Source organism: Myxine glutinosa, chromosome 1 (assembly GCF_964187855.1).
Source record: "Myxine glutinosa chromosome 1, kmMyxGlut1.1, whole genome shotgun sequence".
In the NCBI taxonomy this organism is placed as follows: domain Eukaryota; kingdom Metazoa; phylum Chordata; class Myxini; order Myxiniformes; family Myxinidae; genus Myxine; species Myxine glutinosa.
This window is the reverse complement of record NC_136261.1, coordinates 263,729,414-263,752,228: the sequence shown is the minus strand read 5'-3', so window position 1 is coordinate 263,752,228 and position 22,815 is coordinate 263,729,414. Positions and strand designations below refer to the sequence as shown.

The 22,815-nt window shown below is 41.9% G+C and overlaps 1 protein-coding gene across 9 annotated transcripts in view; it reads left to right on the top strand.

The window, feature by feature from the left end:
* The window catches only part of LOC137436893 (neurabin-1), a 74,662-nt gene that overhangs the window by 30,614 nt on the left and 21,233 nt on the right, over positions 1-22,815 (top strand). For all 9 annotated transcript variants that reach the window (XR_010986387.2, XR_013624930.1, XR_013624928.1 and 6 more), the window contains 3 exons: positions 126-173; positions 7,728-7,775; positions 14,805-14,852. Coding sequence is in view for 6 of the 9 variants with exons in the window: in XM_078786491.1 (XP_078642617.1) it covers positions 126-173; positions 7,728-7,775; positions 14,805-14,852 (144 nt within the window). In the remaining 3 variants the exon portion in view is untranslated. The remainder of the gene's footprint in view (positions 1-125; positions 174-7,727; positions 7,776-14,804; positions 14,853-22,815) is intronic.

The window sequence follows — 22,815 nt, the reverse complement described above, 5'->3', positions numbered from 1 at the left end:
TTGCTGTGGGATGTGTTGGGAAATGGTGAAAGTTTCACCATTTTTGGAAAATATTTTTCCTTCTGCAGAAAATAAGATGCAATAGATCTTGAACTGCTATTTAAATCTCTTCTTCTGTTTTTCAGCATGAAGTTTCCTCGAGTTCAGATATGAAGGATCAATCAACAGAGCAGGTAAACACATAGTGATTCATAAAGATTCATATCTATATTCTCAAATCTATCAAGGCCTGATCAATATTCTCAAATCTATCAAGCCCTGATCTATATTCTCCATTCTATCACGAGCCCCTGATTCTATCAAAGCCTGCAGAGAGGGATGGGGCTGCCTGCATATCAGTTTCTCCCTCCCCCCCCCCCCCCTTCCCACGCCTCCTCCCCCCAAGCCCTCTCCCTTCCACACATCTCCCTGCTCTCAAATGTTGTGTTTGTGTGCTTCCCCTTCTCTCCCCATCTTGTCTTCCGCTCCCTCTTTTTATATATTTTGTTTGTCTGGTTGATTTGTTTGTGAAGTAAATGTTAGCTCTTTCACGAGCCTCGATTCAGTATACAAAAAAAAAAATATAAAAAAAAAATGATGAGGGATATTACAGTAGAGGATAGTCATCAGCAAAGACAATTTTTCAGTCAGAAAGATCATTGATACAACAACAACAACAACAGGCATTTTAAGGCCATTTTCCCTGCTAGAGCTGGGGTTAGCCTTGCTGTCCCCATGACAATATTCCTCATTTTGCCATATTTTCTGCATCTTCCCTTGTTAACCCCCTTGCCCGCATTTCTTCTTCGACCATATTTAGCCAAGTCTTTCCCGGTCTTCCCCGTCCTCCACTTCCTTCTACATTCATTTCCATCACTCTTCTCAACCAGTCACTTTCATCCTTCCTCAACACATGACCAAACCATATCAACCTGTTTCTCTTCACAGCATCCATCACAGGCTCTATTCCGATCATCTTTCGCAATTCATCATTTGTCTTCCTCTCTCTCAACGATACTCCACACATCAACCGAACCATTCGCATTTCCACCCTTTCCAGCCTTCGTTGCTGCTCTACGTTCATTACCCATGTCTCGCTCCCATAAATCATAACACTTCTCACGCATGCAGCATACACCTTTCCCTTCAGCTTCAACGACACTCCCCTCCTTGACAGCACGCCACTCAGTTCCCGAAACTTCTTCCATGCACATCTCACTCCAGCAACCATTGCTGAGTCTGATCCACCTTCTCCATTCAGCATGTCTCCGAGGTAGCAAAATGTTTTTACACCTTCCAGCTTCATGCCGTCTCCTAGATCCAACTCAACATTTCCTCCATCTGCAGCTCCCTCTGTGCACACCTTACACTTGAATGTAGCTGCCACACTGGTTAATGATCCTCTCAGACCACTACATTTTTGATGAACCCACTCAGCGCACATTGTACATTGAATGGAGTTCACTCCGACACTTTCCTGCACACAGAACACGGCCACTTCCCAGTTCTTTCCACCTCACCACATGCTTTACCACTTGCCATCACCTTCGTCTTTCCGATATTCACCTTCAGACCTTTTGTCTCCATACAGTCCTTTCACTTGTTCATCTTTTCCTTCAGTCCATCCATACTTTCCGCAATCACCACTAGATCATCTGCATACAACAACTCCCACGGTAAACCCTCCTTTACGTTCTGAGCCAGCACCTCCATCACAGCTACAAATAGTAGTGGACTTAGTACCGACCCCTGATGCACTCCCACCTTCACTTCAAACTCGCCACTGTTCCCGTCCTTCGTCCTTACAGCTATGCACGCTCTTTTGTACATTGCCATCACTACTCTGATCAAACATTCCTCCACTCCTAACTTCCTCAATGCCCATGTCACTACTTCACGTGGAACCCTATCGAATGCTTTCTCCAGATCAACAAACCCAAGAAACAACTTCTTCCTCTTCTCCATGTACTTCTCCTGCAACTGCCTTACAATAAAAAGCGCGTCTGTCGTTCCTCTTCCTGGCATAAATCCAAACTGCATTTGCCGATCGTCACTTTCTTCCTTATCCTCCTCTCCAACACCCTTTCCAATACCTTCATTCCATGCTCCAATAACTATTGCTCGATACGAGCCACACTCCAGAGGGTCACCTTTCCCCTTGTATAGAGGGACGAGGGTACTCAGTTCCCAATCCACTGGAATGCAGCCTTTCACCACCAGATTAAAGATCTCTGTCATTCTCTTCACACCCCCAACTTCCAGCTGCCTTCAACATATCTCCCACAACTCCCGTTGGCCCTCCGGCTTTTCTACTCTTCATTGCTTTTATCGCTTCCTCAACTTCCTTCTCAGTTATCTTCTCTGCCGGTCCTAAAACTGTGTTACTCTCCATGTTGCCATCCCATTCAGTCTCTGCATTCAACAGCATTTCCATATATCTCTTCCATCTTCATTTAATTCCATCTGGGTCCACAACGATTTGTCCCACTTCATCCTTAAAGCAACTCACCGCCATCACATCACACCTCTCTTTCACTATCTGCTTTGCAATCCTGAATACCGCTCTCTGACCCTCTTCCAAATCCAAGCGTTCTCCGAACATTTTCCTACATGCCTCCTGTGCCTTTGCTGCCTCTTTCTTTGCTGCCTTCTTGGCTGCCTTATAACTTTCATGCTCTGCTTTTTCTGCTCCTGTACCCTTCGCCTTCTGCCACTCCTTGAACTTCTTCCTCTTCTCGTCATTCCTCTTTTCAACTTCATCCTCCCACCACCATGTTTCCGAGTGCCTCGGTGGTCCTTTTGTCCATCCACATACCTCACCAACGGCTCCCAACAGACTATCTTTCATTGACATCCAACCACTTTCAAGCTCAACCACATCATCCTCTACCCTACTCAGCCTCTCTTTTGATGCCTCCTTTACTGTCACCTCTTTCAACCTCCACACCTTCTTTCTCGGTTGGTACTTCACCTGCCGAGCTCTCCTTGCACCTTTCACCCTTATGTCGCAGACAACCAAATTGTGCTGTGAAACAGCCTCCTCCTCCGGGATCACCTTTGTGTCCTGGAGGTGCCCCCTATCTCACCTTCGCACCATCAGGTAGTCAACGGTTGTCATCGACCCACGTGACGTGTATGTAACAAGCTTATTATCCTCTTTCTGGAGCTGAGTATTACAAATCAACAAATCAGCTCCATCAGCAAACTCCAAAATCCTTTCACCTTCTCCATTCCTCACACCATATCCGTAACCCCCATGAACTCCCTCAAAACCGTCCATACTCCTTCCCACATGTCCATTTAGGTCTCCTCCTACCACAACAACTTCCTCATCTTTCACGTTTTCCATCAGCTTCTCTATTGCACACCAGAACTTGTCCTTCTCTTCATCGCTCCGACCAACCTGCGGAGCATATCCCGAGATGACGTTCACCAAGATCTTTCCAATCATCATTTTCACCATCATCGACCTATCACTCACTCTCGTCACACTCACCACATTGTCTACAAACTCCTCAGAAAACAGGACACCAACGCCATGCACGCCCTCCGGGCACCCTTGCCACACAAACTTGTATTTCTGTCCCTGCCTACCCTTCACTATTCTCACACCACTTCCCTTCAATCTCGTCTCTTGCACACAACATATGTCCACTCTTCTTCTGACCAATACTTCCACCACTTCTCCTGATCTCCCTGTTATTGTCCCTACATTCCATGTCCCAAACCTCAGAAACCGATCTCCACTTCGGGCAACAGACGTTTCGTCGTCGTAAATGGAGTGATTTCCACCCTTGCTTCGATCGGGTTCTCCACCTTGAGTTTTGACGAGAGGGAGTGTGGTCCCCCACGGGGTACTTCTGGCTGTACCCTGCCCATATGTAGTTGTAATTGTCATGGTTCTCTTTTTGAGATGCAATGTTTTTTGTGGCCGGATGCTCTTCCTGACGCAAACCATTTTAGTCGCCTCTTACGACACGCAGGGATACAGTGTACCTATTCCAAACTGGGGTACACACCGGGTATTGATGAAGATTAGAAATAGTACTGGGCCCAGAACATCATTAGAATGAGACAATTTAGCTTCGACAGAGAGAAGAAGAGAGACAATGTTATTGAGAGCTACATGCAGAAAGCAAGATTGGATGGAGTCAACAATCTATGAGAGGAGGTTGCCTTGGATGCCATCAGCTGAGAGCATGGACAGAAAGGTTAGCTGCCAGATTGTCAAATGCTCGAGATATGTCCAGAAAGAGGGCCCTGATCTTTTGTCTGATTTGGGCCTTCCAGCCATTGGTAGAAGAGCAGAAGCAGAATGTTCAATGTAGAGTGACTGTGCCAGAAACCAAACTGATAGTCTCAAATCAGGCAGTTGGAGAAAAGAAAGGTTATGATGTCAACTACGATGATGGATTCCATGGTTTTGCTTATAATTGGAAGCAAGCCAAAAATACCTGCAGGTAAGAGGATCTGTTTTTGTGTCCTTTTCAAAATGCACTGATGTTGGCTCATGTCCAAGTAAAGAGAAGGTGGCCTAGGGCAAATTATGGTTGAACAGAGCAGAATGAGGAAATGCAAGAGCGGCAGAGCAGGTTTTAGGACACTGATGCTGATGCCCCCTGGGTCCATTGCAGATTCGGAGTTGAGGTTTACCAGAAACCTTTCCTCCTCGGTGAAAAAGATAGTGTCCAGGTGCATTTAGGTATGAGTGGGTACGGTAATTACAGGACATGATGGGTTGGGTACGTGAGATTTAGAAGCAAACACAGAATTGAAAATTTGGCCTTCTCGCAAACAGAGTCTGCTGTGGTGCCATTTGAAGTGAGGGAGGGGATAAAGGGGGAGCATACTTCAGAGGCAGACTTTGTAAGATGCCACCAAGTCATTGAGGAAGGAGACCGGTTCAAGAATTCGGACTTAAAGTTGACCAGATGTTCTTTCCTGATTCTCCTGAGTGGACACACACTTGTTGCAGGATTTATGGTCATATGAATCACAACAGCTGCCCACAGTTGTTTTTTCCTTCAATGAAGAGAACGCAACTTGTTTGATGGCAACTGCCTCACTGCAGGATTCACTGTACCAGATTTTCAGTACGAAGCCACAGATACAGTATTATAAGCCAATTTAAAAATGAATGCAAGTCATACCCTGAATGCAGTTGAATATTTAGCCAAATTCACAATGCCATTCAGCCAATCTCTATTTGTAATTTTGAATATGATTTTGCAAGACTGAGGACTCCAGGTGAAATTTGACTTGCCCTGATGCATTTTATCGAGTATTCATCTTTAAGGTACTGTATTTAATGTATTTTTATGAAAATGAAGTTCAATGGCAAACAATGATAAATTCACAATATATGATATTTTACTATTCACTTACTATTTTTGCAAAAAAAATAAGAAGTCTGATCGTCTAACAACAGTGTAGCCAGGTTTGGATCTGCTGAGTGGAGGATCTGCTGTTCCCCTGTCATGTGACAATATATTCAGCTCTGATTGGTGGATGTTTAGCCATACATACACTGGATGGACAGACAAACACTGTTCCAGACTCACTGTCAGAACTTTTTTGGATTCACTTTTTTCACTTTTTTTGCCCTACAAGCTACGCCATAATATATGGCTGCCTTCTCCACATGACTAATGACATCAATTTTTTTCTTCTTGACCAATTTATCTCTAGATCATGCTCAATAAATTTCATGCTGATCGGGTCAAGTATTCTACTTGTCGATTTATGACGTCATAATGAAGACACTTATATAACGTCATCATTAACATGTGTTATGTTGTTATTTCACATGGGGAGTACTTTACAATCAGCCACTTTTCAAATTTTAGCCGCGTCGCAGACGCTGCTAATAGTGCCCTCTGCTGTTGTTGTTCTTCTTCTTCTTCTTCTTGTTCTTGTTCTTGCAGAGAAGACAAAACCTCAAAGCTCCACCCATTCTGGGAACCATAGCTCCACCCATTTTGGGAGAGGCTTCATATAAACAAATATCCACCATTTTATTAACTCGCATAGCTTTGAGGCCTGTTTTGTAGGCCCGTGGTGTCTTCCTCTCACAGTTTTATTTCAAATCAAATTCGATACATCATTCCAGTTTTCACAGTCGCTAACATAGTTTTAGACTCGGTTGAAAAAAAACGGGAAGAACATCCGATGAAAGTTGCCCTTTATAGAACGAAATGAATTCTCAAAGGCCTGTAACTTCAAGTCCATTGAGATTTTTTTTTTTAAATCGCGGAATGGTTAGTCATACACCGCCCGAAATAAGAGACGGGAAAATGCCGAGATATATATATTTTGTTTAAATCGCGGCATGGTCAGTCATACACCGCCCGAAATAACAGACGGGAAAATGCCGAGATATATTAAAAATTCGTCCATTTGATGACAATCGTCACGATGAAATATTTAATTTATACATCGTCACAATAATGTGGAGAGAGGAGCATAGCTTCGTTCACGTGTCGCTACACACGAGAAATTGCCGAGATATATTTTTTTACAATCACGGCATGGTCAGTTATACACCGCCTGAAATAACAGACGGGAAAATGCCGAGATATATTTAAAATTTGTCGCCACACACGGGAAATTGCTGAGATATATTTTCACTTTGCACAAAAATAACATCAAGTAATCGAATCAATAGGAATGTCCTGTGCCTATAACATCGACGTTATAGACACAGCTGCATCTAGGCATTGTGTAACATCGACGCGCTTTTGTTTTAATTAAAACTTTTTGTACTTGTTTTCCATTGAGCACTTTCGAAGATATAGACGTGCAAAATTTTTCCGTTTTTCCAAGATGACTCAGACCACGTAACCTATGACGTCATAATCATAATTTAAAAAATATTCTACTGGAGGAGGCGCTCCTATGGTGAAACTTTGTCAAACGGACCAACGATTACAGAGAAAACTAATTTGAATGGGAATAAACCCGCAAAATACGGCAGAAGGGGCATACATGCATACATGCATACATACATATACATGCATACATACATACACCAGATGGACAAATGCTGTTCCAGACGACATTGCCCTATGGGCTACACCATAAAAAAGGGGAAATTTAAATGTAATTGCAAAGGATGATAATTATAAATGAGAAAAACAAAGTGAAATAAATATTTTGCCATCTCATGTTGCTTTGTCTGCGATAGATAGTATATGTGAGAAGAATAGGTTTAATTTTTTGAACGACAAGTTTTATCAACTGGACAGTTTACATATGTATGCTAACTGTCGTGGGAAGCAAAGTTTATTGCGCTCGTCCCTCTCTTCCTCCATTGAAGTGATAATGCCTGAAACATCAGCTTTATTTTCCTTCCAATGACAATTGTAATAGCTTTTTTTTCTTTACAAGAGCGAGGCTCATGGAAGAGCAAGGTATAATGGCAGTGGAACAAATATCAAGGGTATGAATGAACAGGAATGGAGGAAATGGTGGATGGGAGGAAATACTGAACCTATAACAAGATGGTTGGGTTAGGAAAGGTTAATTAGGGTAATGAAGATCTTGGGTCAGAATTGTGGATGACAAGAGATGGTGGTGTTCTGCTTGCTTGAAACCTTGGAGGGAAGAATGGAACACAACAGCCTCTGGATGGTGGTTTCATAGATGGGAGAAGACAAAGCTCTTATTAGAATTGTTTGACACAGAACAACACTAGCCTCAAACATCAAGTATTCCTCTGTATTTTTTAAATTGACATTTTTATCTTTCAGCAAGAACATTTATTGAGATCAGAATTGACGGATCCATCAACAGAGCAAGTAAGTACATTGTGATTCATTAAACGTTTGATCTGTTCATCTATACGTGGTTATAAGAAAGGTTTTTTGAGCCTCCCTAACTTTTCTGTAAATATTAACTAGAACAATGCGACTGTGTCGCCAATATGCCTCTGCATAGTCCCACAATGGGTAGATGCCATCACTCTGCATATGTATGGGTAGTGGATCATGTTTGTGAAGTTTTGTGTTGATCAGAAAAGGTTCGTTTTCTATCCAAGCTGGCTGCCAAACCACGTCACCTTTGACATCATCATTTTCAAACGATATGCAACAGTCATTTTAGATGATATTTGTAAAATTTCGCATCGATAGGGTGAGCGGTTTCAGAGATATAATTATTTCATATTTTCCTTCAATCCAAATTGGCTGCCAAACCATGTGACATATGATGTCATAAATTTAATATTTCAATACAAGTGGGTCATAGATCATGTGCATGCAATTTCAGATTTTTAGGATAAGGAATTTTTAAAAACATTTTTGGCTGGTATACCACTTCACCTATGATGTCATCATTATCATGCTTTTGTTCCCCATTGGGAGTACGTGACAATGGGCCAAGTTTAAAATTTTTCCATTCAGTGATTTCCGAGAATTTTTAAAAATTATAATTCGCTTTTAATCCAAGATTGCTGCCATACCACGTGACCTATGACATCACAATTCTCATAAAAACATTCTGCATGGGTGTCACTCCTACCCTGAAAGTTTTGTCTCACCATATCGATGCAAAATTTTACAAATATCATCGAACAGCACTGTTGCATATAGTTTGAAAATTATGATGTCATAGGTCAGGTGGTTTGGCAGACATCTTGGATAGAAAAACGAACCTTATCCAATCGACACGGAACTTCACAAACGTGATCCACTACCCATACATATGCAGAGTGATGGCATCTACCTGTTGTGGGACGATGCGGAGGCATATTGGCGACAGTCGCATTGTTCTAGTTTTAATCACAATGCAAGGCACAGGGAGGTGAAATTTGCTGCACGTGATGTGCAATGCGCGCAGAGTAGAACGAGTGTTCATTTGCGTCTGTAGGATGTCTAATAAATAATGATATCAGCTGTGTAAATGGCAAGCCCACAATACCCAACAGCAATTAAAATGTGTGTCGTTAGTTCAAAATCAACTCTTAAAGGAAGCACTAAGTGAGCTGAAATATTTTTGTTTCCTGCCTCTCTGACAATTAGGTCGGAGCCGGGGGGGGGGGGGGGCAGGGGCAGGGGGAAGGCATTAAAATGAGCTCTGCCCGGCTGACCGACGGATCATCCGTCCATGTACTTTGGTATACGCTTTATTTCAAAACCTATTGAACATTTAGCTTTCATATTGCAGATATCTATTCCTCGTGACATTCTCTCAACCTGATTAGATCGTGGCTGTGATTGGCTGAATTATGTTGCCATGGCAACTATCTCTGTAACATGGCTTGTGTACGCGACATTTAAAAAACCGTTCAAGATTTAACTTTCACATTACGCAGATCTATTCCTCATACCATCCAAAAGGTGGGCGGACAGACATTAACAGCTCCTTGTATTTATTACTCCCACCAGGGAGGTGTGTGTGTGTGTGTGTGTGTGTGTGTGTGTGTGTGTGTGTGTGTGTGTGTGTGTGTGTGTGTGTGTGTGTGTGTGTGTGTGTGTGTGTGTGTGTGTGTGTGTGTGTGTGTGTGTGTGTGTGTGTGTGTGTGTGTGTGTGTGTGTGTGTGTGTGTGTGTGTGTGTGTGTGTGTGTGTGTGCGTGCGTGCGTGCGTTCGTGAGTTTGTGAACAAGACATCTGGAAAAGTTCTGAACGGATTTGGATGAAAGTTGGTGGGATGATTGCACTTGGGATAAGGAAGAATTGATTAGTTTTTGTTGAAGCTCAGGAAATGATTCCGGATCCAGGAAGTTTTTTTGGGAATCTTTTTTTCTGTTTTCCTTTAAAAACTATTTTCTCTGCAATAATTGGACCGATTGAGAGCAATTTTTTACCATGGGAGGGACTCGGTCTGCAGAATATATTAATGGTAATTATGACGTCACAGGTCACGTGGTTCGGCCGCCATATTGTTTTGAGTGAAAAACATTAAAATCCAATTTTCTCCAAAACGCCTGAACAGATCGAGGCCAAACTTTGCAGGCAGAATCGCATACCCATGACGAACAAAAAAAAGTCAGCAAGCATGACGTCATGCATCATATGGTTTCAGAGTTATGACGTTTTTAAGCACAAACATTTAAAACCTAGCTCCTCCCTCATTTGTGATCCAATCGAGGGGAAACTTCACAAATCTGTTCAGCATATCAGTCTACTAAAATACGCTTTTGGAATTTGCGATAGGTCACGTGGTTTGGAGAAAGCCTTTAATTAAACGCACATAATAAAAACATTTATATCTCTTGAACCACTTCATTGATCGACGTGAAACGTCATACTCTAGTAAAAGTCATGAAGAGTAACAAGTTTGCAAAATTAGAAGATGATTGGATGTACGGTCTGGAAGCTGGAAGTTGTTATTGCGTGAAGAAGAAGTCTTCGAATGTGGACGATTAATTTATTTATCACATGTACAGACTTGCAGACATCGTTTACACAGTCCCAGGTTAATTTGAACCTCAAAAAAAATTATAATTCCAGATTTGTCAATGGCTGAGGTATATTAACAATAAAACAGATTTGGCAAAATTCGAACTGTTTTTTTAAAAGATCGCATATTCACCCAGGGTTGTGGGAGGCTGAAGAAGAAGAAACCTCGCATGGGCTTCCCAGACCAAAAAATAATTCTGGCTCTGCGATTTTCATGTTTATTTATCTATATATCTACATATCTGGGCAGTATCTGTTGTCACTGAACTACTCCCTGAAACTTTTGTTTCCGTGGTTGTGAAGTGTTTTTAATAACGTGGTGGTGGTTTTGAATCACGTGGTGGTGAGGTATTTTGAATTATGTGGTGGTGAGATATTTTGAATTATGTGGTGGTGAGGTGTAAAATGACGTGGTGGTGAGGTGTTTTTAAATCACGTGGCTGTGAGGTGTTTTTAATTAACATTGTGATATGAAAATAGTTTTCATATTTGTTGTAAATGTAGTTTAAACTCGTGGTTATGCGTTAGAGTGGTGTATTTTCTTTAGCAGCGTCGTCTTCAATGTTTGTTTTTTTTCTAATAAAGACATTCTGTCATTTTAAAACCACCAAAGTATGTATTAGGTTTCCCTATTTCATAAAATGTATCGTTTGATATGTATAATGCTTTAAAACTTTTTCTTTTCTTTTTTATCTCAGAAGAGATATCAACACAACATTTACCTCGGCGAATGTCAATCGCGGTGTCAGTATTTGATGAACTTATAAAGAATTAGGTGAATTATAAGTGCGACCAGCATGTGCACGGGATTCTTCCCAGAAGAATGAGTGGTCGCATTAGCGTGTACGACTTAAAATGAGCGAGTTTTGTTTTGACGTTTGGGCCAGTTTTACATGTTGTATCCCTAAGGAATGAAACGAACGTTTTTCCTGGCTTACAATATTATTTGAAGTCACACATGCCTCAAAATACACTCACTTATGTAGAATTGAACGCTGAATCCGAATATGTAAGTGAAATTGACTTGTTTTTTTTAAACATTATCTTCTATATATTTTATATATACACAAAGAATTAAGTTAAGCACCCCTACACAACGAATTAAGGTAAGCACCCCCTAATATATATTCTTTGTGTATATGTATACATCGGCATATATTCTAAGGTATGTGAGATCAAATAATGATTGGTATGACATTAGCAATTATCCATTGATGAAATTGAGTGATCAAAGTGAAAAAAAGTGATTGGTTGAGTCAGTGATCCGATCACGTGGGTCCTACACACGTTATTGACGCAAAGATCGCTAGAGGTCTTCTCAGAACAATGACTGTACGTTAGAAAACATAAACGTCATCCACACTGTCCGTGATGGACCTATAGCTCCATACTTAAATTGAGGTGAAAATATGCCTAAAATTCCCAAAAATTTTCACCTTAAATTATTCAGAATAAAATATTGAAAACGGCATGATTGTTATGTTTTTATGTGACCATAATATCACTTCTCCAGAAAATATAGCAATATCATGGGTATATTACACTGTTTTGACGACAACAAACTTGTAATGTGCGAGGTTGTAAAAAAACGGGGGGGGGTGCTTAACTTAATTCTTTGTGTATATATATCTGTGCAGTGTCTGTCTTGTGTTGTCTTGTCTTGTGTTGTCACTGAACTACTCCCTCAAACTTTTGTGAAATCGTACTATTCCAACTTGACCCACGGCGGGAGTATGCGCTCTACTGAGTGGTGTTCTAGTTTAAGGGTGTATAGTACTGGTGAACAGGTTTTTTTTTTTTTTTTTTTTTTTTTTTTTTTTTTTTTTAAATAAGCTGAACAGTTTCCTTATAGTCTTATAAACAAGAATCATGCTATTAGAGGTCATAGAAGTACCCCTAATTATTGAAAAATTCAAATTTTCTAACATCATACATGCCCCTCAATAACCGGAAGTAGAATTATTTGTTATAACTTTAATTTGCATCATTCTTTTGGGCTGAAATTTGGACAGGATATTCAGAATATCACTTCCTTTAAAATGATGAAGGCTTTTGTTTATAGGAGTAGCCATTGTGGATTTATTGAAGGACAACCAAGTTTTATCTGGTAATTGGCATAATTAGCTAATTAGTGAACATTTGACATAATTTCACAAAATCCTCATCAGGTAGTAGAGTAACACATGTATAATACATGTACCAAGTTTTGTGTGAAAAGAATGATAGGTGACATAGAAGATAGAAGTAGAAATGTGTTCTTTGTTTTTCCTTGTTTTTTATTGACGGTCTAATTTATGCAAATTATATGCATGTAATATGACAAAAGCGTTGAAACTGGTCTGAGAGCCAAGATTATATCTTTCAAGAAAAACTGAAAATTAGATACCTCTCAAAGGTACCTATGTAGTTTTCTCAAATTTTCACCAGTACTACACCCTTAATCAAGTAAGTCTCCATAAAGCTAAATTCAAGTTTCTTTCAACTGACATCCTGTTTGTCCTTTAAATAAGTTTGGAAGCTTTCCTCACATTATACTGTATACATCATATTGAAAGCAACACAAATGGTGTTGGCCTGTTTAGCCTTCTGAACACATTGTCCAACAGTGAGCATCAAATATCCCCATCCAAAACCTTGATCTTTTCTACCCCCGTTAAAACACCCCAAATCCGCCTTTCAATCCCCAGCTTCTTTCCTGAAACTCCTAGTAGTGAAATTCCTAGTCGTGTTAATTTGCTTTTTACCGTGCACCGCTCCCTCCTCCCCAGCACTCCCCCTTCCGCAGATCTACCGACATCCTTGTTAACTCCGCCACCAAAGGTGGATGGCGGTTATGTTTTCACCCCTGTCTGTTTGTCTGTTTGTCTGTCTGTTTGTCTGTTTGTCTGTCTGTTTGTCTGTCTGTTTGTCTGTCTGTTTGTCTGTCTGTTTGTCTGTCTGTTTGTCTGTCTGTTTGTCTGTCTGTTTGTCTGTCTGTTTGTCTGTCTGTTTGTCTGTCTGTTTGTCTGTCTGTTTGTCTGTCTGTTTGTCTGTCTGTTTGTCTGTCTGTTTGTCTGTCTGTTTGTCTGTCTGTTTGTCTGTCTGTTTGTCTGTCTGTTTGTCTGTCTGTTTGTCTGTCTGTTTGTCTGTTTGTCTGTCTGTTTGTCTGTTTGTCTGTCTGTCTGTCTGTCCGTTTGTGAACAAAATATCTCAAAATTTTTTAGACGGATTCGGACGAAATTTGTCAGAAATGTATCGTATGTCACAAGGACGAAATGATTCCATTTTGGTGAAGATCCGGATTCGTATCCGGCTACTAGAATTTTAAAAGTGATTCTTCACCATTGGGAGATAGGGCCAAAAACGATACATAGCAGGATATCTCAGTTATGAATGGATTTGGACGAAACTTTTTGGACAGGTTGTGTGTGAGACGAGGAAGAATCGATTCGATTTTGGTGAAGATCTGAATATGGAATCGGATGTGAGCATTATTTAATTTGTAAGTGATTCTTCACCATTGAGTGATATGGCCAACCAGGTGGAGATGTGCTCTCTACTGAGAGCCTTTCTAGTTCTCTACTGTTGTTGTGCGCGTGTGCTTCCCTCTCCCTCCTCCTCTTGTCTCCCGCTCCCTTCATTGTATGTTTTGTGTCTGTGCATGTTTTCATGTTCGATGTGTTGGCTCTTACACGAACCTCGATTCTGTATACCAAAAAAAAAATAAACGTGTCAAGATCCCAGCCTCAAATCCCATGTACTTAGGCAATTTGAGTACCCTGGTATCCTCAAATGATCTTGTACTGCGTGTGACGTATGCACACACTCCTCAATGATCCGTACTTAGATCTGTGATTTTAAAATTGCCTTTAACAATGGTCACTGATCGACCTGATGTTACATACTGATCATACTGATGTTAGTATGAGAAATGCTTGGGCACTATCCCAAAAGCTTTCTATTGATGTTTATCATTCGGAGGTAGGCCTGGATTGGACTGTTACTGAAGATAGGACTATTGCCAAGCTGAGATTGCCTGACTTGTTCAATTGGTGCGAAATTTAAATGTATTGACTACTTAACGAGGTCATGGGTTAAAATGGATCCAGAGTTTTTAATTATTTCCTTTTTACAAAAAAAGTTTTATATTCATATCTATCTATTATATCATGGATGGGTCAGTTTAGAAGTCATAGTATTAATAATATGAGATATTGTGGGTCTTTGAGTATAGTGAGACCTCTTGTGCCTGAAACTGGTGTATGCCACAATAATGTGCCGGTTGCAGCATCCTTCTGTCTTTCTGCTGAATTCATATAGGATGCAGATTCGAGTTTGAATTCACTCTGTCGATTGCATGATAAAAAGTAAAGAAACCAGTAGTATGCCAATAATGGAATTTTGGTGCTTTTATTTATGGTGTGAATCACAAAGTTACTATTTTTCAGGAAGACATCTCTGAGACGTTGAGTGAGAAGAATGAAGCAAAAGAGCAGGTAAATAAATGGGAAGCTGAATTGGTGAATGCGGAAACTGATATGCCAATCCTACATCCTCCACAACCACCTTCTACAAGTTAATGATTCCCCAAACCCCAAAGAGGATTTGGCCACACAATATTCTACAAATTTTGAAACATAACCTGTGATACTTAACATCCACAACTGGAATGCAGACAACATAACCCACGCGATGCGCACCGTTTGAGGCTGAACTGCTTTGGGCTGAAATTTCCCCTTGCTGGTAAAGTATCAGAGGGCAGGTTTTAGTTAAGTACGACCCAGCCAGGAATATAATCTGCAATAAACCATTCAATAGTGAGTATGCTATTATCCAGCCACCCAAATACAGACTTAGCATTTAATATGGAATACTTTTTTTGTGGGGGTGAACTTACTTTTCAAGATGACTTAGAACCAAAAGTTCATTGGAATTATGTTGAAATTATTCTAGATTTTGTTAATGTGACCTTTAAAAGAAACAAAAACCACATTTGACATTTCGAAGCAAATAAATTGATCCTTGAAAGTGATGTAAACTGATATCGAACTCAATTCATGGACAGTACTGTGTTAAACTTCTGTACGTTTTCCAGAAGTATCTCTTTATTTTGCATATTAGCCAAAAAAAATTTCAACAAAAACAAAAGCTAAATTATGACTGGGATTACGGACAGTAAAATTACAGTTCAGTACTTCGTGTAACCCCCACGAGCATTCAGGAGAGCACGTACACGTCGAGGCATGCTGTTCACGAGATTTGCCAAGGTTTGGACAGGAATCGCTTGCCATGCAGTGACAAAAGCCTGCTGCAATTCACGCACAGATGTCAGCTGCTGGTCCAAGTTGTCGATTTGACGCGTTCATTCTGCCCACAAGTTCTCTATCGGATTCATATCCGGGGACATGGTAGGCCACTCCATATGCTCTACACCACGGTCAGCAAGAAAGTGTTGGATCATGCGAGCACGATGAGGCCATGCATTGTCATCTTGGAAGACAAAGTTTCCTCGAAAGGCTGCACGAGCAAGTGGAAGCAATATTTCTTCCAGAATAACCCTGTACTTGAACTGGTTCAGGTTTCCATTCAGAACAACCAGGTCAGTTTTGCCCCTGCATGAAAAGCAGCCCAAACTGTCACCCCACCACCTCCAGCTTGGACTCTTGGCACTATACAATCTTTGTTGAGGACTTCATGCACTTGTCTGCGCACTCGGACGTGGCCATCTTGACGATAGACCAGAAATCTAGACTCGTCACTGAAGGTCACGTGATTCCAGTGTCCTGGCTGCCATTGACGGTGCTCTCTGGCCCACTGCAATCGGCGCTGGCTGTGTTGACTGGTCAGGCGTGGCTTTCTCAGGGGACGCCTGGCACGATAGCCTGCTTGAACCAGTCGTTGGTTGACTAGCCTTCTGGATACAGGCACATTTGTCAGTTGCTGCCACTCAGCCCTAAGCCGATTAGCTGACTTGGTACGGCCATTGCAGACTAACCAGTGCAGCTGGCGATCATCTCTCCTTGTGTTTCTACGTGGACGTCCTGGCCTCGGTATTGGAGTAGGGACACCCCTCTGAGCATTTCGTTTCAGGATCTTTAACACCTGACCTTGAGTGATGCCATACTGCTGAGCAATAGCACGCTGTTTCATGCCAGAATTTCGTAACGCCACCACTCCATGACAAGCAGCATTGTCAAGTTGACGGACCATCTCCAGAGGAAGCGGCAATAACTTTTGTAGACGTGCAGCAGTTGTTTTCCACTAATACAGAACGCAACAACCCTTATATACCCGATTGTGAAGGCAATCGTCAAATGTACCTGTCCTTACATTTTGTCACGCCACCTGTGATATAATCCTGTTATTGACTTCTTGCTGTGAAAGACAATCAGTGACATGGTTCTTTCAACAAAGACATCACCGAAAGGTAAAATAAACTCACCAGATTGATATAATGAGTTCAGAAAGTAAACCCAAGTCAAGAAAAAAAATATATTCCACATTAAATGCCAAGTCTGTATTATGTGAAATGTTAATATCCAGTGTATAATTAGGGTTCTCCTGTTTAGAGTTCCAATCTGAACCTATGGCTCGTATTTGTGAGCATGGACGCAAATCCCATGTATTATATACATTTATTCATTGCCGACTAAAGTCCTGGTAATTAATGTACAAATACATTGATGTAAACTAATTTCTCTGTCTTGCACGTGATAAATGGACAAGCTTCTCCACGAGCTCATATTCTTTTTTTTCTTTTTTTTTAACCCAATCTCTTCAATTACGACAATGCTTGACTTCACTTTTGGAAGTTTTTTTCACTCGTGCTATTATTGACTTCACTTTTGGAAGTTTTATTTTTCATTAGTGCTAACATTGGCTTCACTTTTGGAAATACTTCTGGTAGTTATAAATTTTAAAAAAGAAACTGCATTTTCAGCTCATAAACAGAGCAGCAAACTAGTTCTTGCATTGGCATGTCAATGAGCTGTGATTAGCCATCTCCAAAATATCTCCCAAAGTGGTCCCCCATAATTTTTTCATTCAAATATTGGTCAGAACACGATTGCGATTCTGCCATCAATCTCTATGTAAATTCAACATCAAAATAAACTTATCAAATCTTTAGAAGGACACTCATTGAAATCCTCCATGCAAAAATGAAAAATATATGAACACAGAGGTAAAGTTCAACTATCTTTACTAAACACATGTCAATAAACAAGAGGTTGCCTCAATCACAAAAAAAAACAAAAAGCATGAACATCACAAGGGGTGGTGCAACAAAGTCACATCACTGCAACACAAAGGAACGCACATGAATACAGTCAAATCAAAATGACACAGGAATGGACACAACACTCCTAACAGTCAAGGACAGAATGACAGCAGTCCTCGATATCGTGTGTGTCCTCCCTGAGCTGTGATGCAGGCTGTACACCTCCGACGCATGCTCTGTACCAGGCGTCTGATGTGGTCCTGGGGAAGTCTGTCCCACTCCTCCTGCAAGCCTTGAATGAGCATTTGCGATTGACAGCCGTTGATCTCCTTGATGCAAGACGTCGACCAAGATCATGCCATAAATGCTCAATGGGATTGAGGTCAGGGGAATAAGGCACCCAAGGCATCACTTCAACACCCTGTTCCTTGAGGAAGTTGGTGGTCAGGCGAGCAGCACGGGGTCGAACGTTGTCCTGTTGGAAAACTGCGATGTCAGGATGAGCCTGGAGAAATGGCAGCAGATGAGGTCTCAAAACTTCATTGACATAACGCTGACTAGTGAGATTGCCTTCGATGACGACCAGAGGTGTCCTGGAATGGGTGGAAATGCCAGCACATACCATCACACTGGGTCCTCCCCAATGACTGATCTGGCAAATACAGCATGATGCATACCTTTCCCCACCTCTGCGCCATACCCGTTGATGCCCATCAGCAGCATGGAGGCAAAATCTGGACTCGTCGCTGAACAGGACTGCACTCCACTGTTGCTGTGTCCAGCGGCGATGCTGCAGACACCATCTTAGTCTGTTCCGCTGATGCACTGCCTTCAACACTGGACCTCTGCAAGGACGTCTTGCCACCAGGCCCTGACTTCTCAAGCACCTCCGCACAATAAAGACACTGATGCAGTTGTTGTGGTGACCTTTTGTCACTGCAGCTGTTTGTGTCACAGGGTGGAAACGTCACGAAGATGCTGCAGCACAATCCAGCGGTCTTGGTTTGGGGTGGTTACCCGTAGTCTTCCTCTTCGTGGACCATCATTCACAGTTCCAGTTTCACCGTAACGCCTGGCCAGGTTGGAAGTTGCAAGTTGTGAGCAACCAAGACGTTGGGCAATTGTTCGCTGGCTTACACCAGCCTCAAGCATCCCAATTGTCTTTAAATGTTGTTCAGATGTCAGGCGTGGCATCTGAATTTTCTTGTTGTTTTCCCTGTCAGAAGCCTTTCCTCTAGTAACTATAGACAGCAGTAAATTAATGTCTAACCATGAGAACTGAAGGATTTCATTATGAGGGTCATTATTTAAAGGGAAAGATCCCCATACAGAACCACTCAAGCATGCCATTGTTGATCAACCAGGTGATTGAAGTGAAGTTCCCGTTACATAATCAGCCATTACAATTGAAGAAACGTGTTTGTAAAGCTGCACATTTCAAAAAATGAAAGTGATAAGTTTCTTTTGATGCTTAGTATATATGCAGTCATGTGAAAAAGTAAGTACACCCCATGTAAAGTTTTGACTTTTTCAAAATATTTCAACATACAGCTAATTCATCTTCATTTTATCAATATTGACAGATAAAGGTGATATAATATAACAAATATCATGAAACATTTACATTTTGTAGTCCATTGTATATAATTTAAATAAACATAAATGCAAATTTCGCATGTGGAAAAAGTAAGTACACCCCTACATTTATCACTACTTCAAATACCTAAAATTAGGATCAGGTGCACCAGCTCAGGTGCAAATGATTACAACATCGTTACAGAAGATCTTGGAGGAACCTGTCTTATTTAAACCTCAGACATTTAGTTTGGTTTGCTCTTTGTTGTTGGTGTGTGGCATCACCATGCCTAGATCAAAAGTGCTCTCTGAGGCCTTCGTAAAGAAGGTTATAGATGCCTACGAGTCTGGGAAGGGATTTAAAAAGATCTCCAAACAATTTGAAATCAATCATTCGACTGTCCGGAAGATCGTCTACAAGTGGAGAAGATTCCAAACAACTGCCAAGTTGTTCAGGCCAGGCCGCCCCAGCAAGTTGAGCCGTGAGCAGACCGCAAGATGCTGAAAGAAGTCTCTAAGAACCCCAGAATGTCATCACGGGATCTACAGGTAGCTCTTGCCACTGTTGTCAAAGTGCACGAGTCTACCTTTTGGAAAGAGGCTGCACAATTTGATATACATGGGAGGTGTGCCAGGAGGAAACCTTTGCTGTCCAGAAAGAACATCAGGGCAAGACTAAAGTTTGCCAATGAACACCTCGGCAAAGACCAGCACTTCTGGAACAATGTGCTCTGGACAGATGAGTCCAAGGTAGAGCTATTTGGCCACAGTACCAGAAGACATGTTTGGCGAAAAACAAAGACAGCATTTGACCACAAGAACCTGATACCAACTGTAAAGCATGGTGGTGCAAATATTATGGTTTGGGGCAGCTTTGCTGCATCAGGGCCTGCGCAGCTCATTATCATAGAATCCACTTTGAATTCTTCATTGTACCAGAGGGTGCTTGAGGATAATGTGAGGCCATCTGTCGGAAAGTTGAAGCTCAACCAAAGGTTGACCTTGCAACATGAAGATGACCCTAAACATACCAGTAAATCCACCAAGGAATGGCTGAAAAGAAAGAAATGGAGGGTTCTGGAATGGCCAAGTCAAAGCCCGGATCTAAATCACATCGAGATGATGTCGGGGGATTTGGAACGAGCTGTGCATGCAAGAAACCCCTCAAACATCGCACAGCTGAAAGAATTCTGCATGGAGGAGTGGGCAAAAATGTCTCCCAGTCAATGTTAGACACTGGTAGACAGTTATAAGAAACGCCTACTGGAGGTTGTTTATGCCAAAGGGGGCAATACCACCTATTAGAGCCAAGGGTGTACTTACTTTTTCCACATGCGAAATTTGCATTTATGTTTATTTAAATTATACAATGGACGACAAAATGTAAATGTTTCATGATACTTGTTATATTATATCACCTTTATCTATCAATATTGTTGAAATGAAGATCAAATAGCTGTATGTTGAAATATGTTGAAAAAGTCAAAACTTTACATGGGTTGTACTTACTTTTTCACATGACTGTATACTTTATAAGTACTAGCAGAATTCACAGTGCAGTTGATCACATGATCAATGGTCTGCTATATTTGCTCTCAGAGCATTGGCTCTGGGGTGATGGCTTTACCATTCTACCCATTCTTCATAAACTCCCATACTCTTTCTTTTGTCGATTTTAATTTTTTCATTTCATTCCTCCACTCCTCCATCAATGTGTAATTGTCCCCCAGTTGTCCCATATGTGTCCCACAGTGAGTTTTCTTTCATAACACTGCAGAATGTACCCCAAGAATAAACATCTGGTGATCAAACAGATTTTAGGAATGTCCTATCCACAATAGTCCGTAAAGGTCATTGTATTTCCCTCAATAGCAGTTTTGTTGGCACTTGGGGCTTGATTGCACAAGCAGGTAAAAACAATTCTTTCCATGAAATATATTGTTGCGGATCTCGGATTCGTCTACGTACTAAGGGGGGGTTAAGCCCTGCTCCCCCTCGAACTCCGAGTCCACGAGGCCGCCACCCACACTACACTCGTGGTGGACGGATTGCTAAGCAATTCCAGCTGCCGAGCCCGCAGCTACGTGTGGAAGGGTTAACGGTCACGACCCGAGTACCTCCGACACACGCAGCTGTGAGAACGGGGACTGAACCTCACATGAGTCACGCTGGCACTGGACACCCGAGCGGTTGTGTATCGTGTAACTCGTGCCGTTAACACTATTGAACCCGATTTAGCGGTTTTAATTCGGGCAATGCTAGGCCAATGTTGAAGGGACGATGACGGCCAGGTTGGAAACCAAACCACAGGATTTATTTACAATGTACAGTTTCACAGAAAAGGGACACAGCGAAGAATCTTAGTGGCCTTACCTAGGTTCCCAGACAAGGGCCCTCAGATTCGTTCGGGGAAGGGGAGGAAGAGGGTAATGCGCACAAAGCGCGGCGGCTTCGTGCCGTTTGCCTGGACGGGCTCGTTGGACGGAAACCCCCAAGGATCGCTCCAACCTGGCACACCACAGACGGAGATGTTCGCGGTAGGGGGGTTGATCAAGGTCGTGCAAGTAGCAGGAATCCGAGGAGCGTATCTCGGGGTCAGCGAGGCAGAGAGAGTTCAGAGCGCCTGCAAGAGAGCGCGAGCGGGGGTCCGGGCCATGTTTTATAGCTCCCCAACACTCCCACTCGAACGTTCCACGGGCCTCCATTGGCCGCCTGGGGTCACGTGTCGTGACAGCCCCTTATTGGTCACCCTTGGCCACTCCCTTCAGCTCCCATTGGCTGCTGGCTGCTCACCGGCCACGCCCTCCAGCTCCTCCCTTGGGCCTGCAAGGCCTGGCCTAGGCCCATGACAAGGCACGTTAGGCTGCAATGAGGCCGACCATTACCCTGCCTGCCTCAACGCATACTAACACCGGGAAGGAGACTATACTTCACATTTAATAAGAAATAACTAACTATGCGAGGCTACATGTTGTGGTGTAACTAACTATGGGGGGGGGGGGGGGGGGGTTGCCTTTATTTACAAAACTGCAACAATATGTTATCATTCTGCCTGTCCCCAATTTACATCAAATATTACAAAAATACCACCTGGAAAAGGAATCGAGTGACTCCGTTGATTTTGAGAATGATTCAGACATTTCTGTGTAACATCACCTTTATGCCACATCACATGCAAAATTGTAAAATAACATCAGTTTCAATAGTTGGGCTAATAAGAATGTGGTTGAATAGTGCCCAACAATATGTTAATGATGCCTTTCATAATAGAGTTTACTGATATTTTATACAATATGAGCCAATCATCGTACTTGCAAGAGCCCGATGATGGGAATCTCTATGATGGAAGTGAATGCTGGTAAAGTGTCAGAGGGCAGTTTGTATTCTTCAATTACTTATTCCCAATTACAAATTGATCAGATTCAACATTGTTCACACTACTATTGTACACCGCACCTTTCCTATGCCATCTCCAGGCGCTGCATAACATCATTGCTGGGCACAGAAGGGGGCCTGGCAATGACGCACACTGAAAGGGAGTACTCAGTTTTCACTCCGGTTGTTTGTTTGTTTTCTTGTTTGTTTGTTACTTGAATCCCCACCGGCATAGATCCCCATAGATCCCCACCGGCAAGATTCCGGCAAGTATGTTTGTTGGTTGGTTT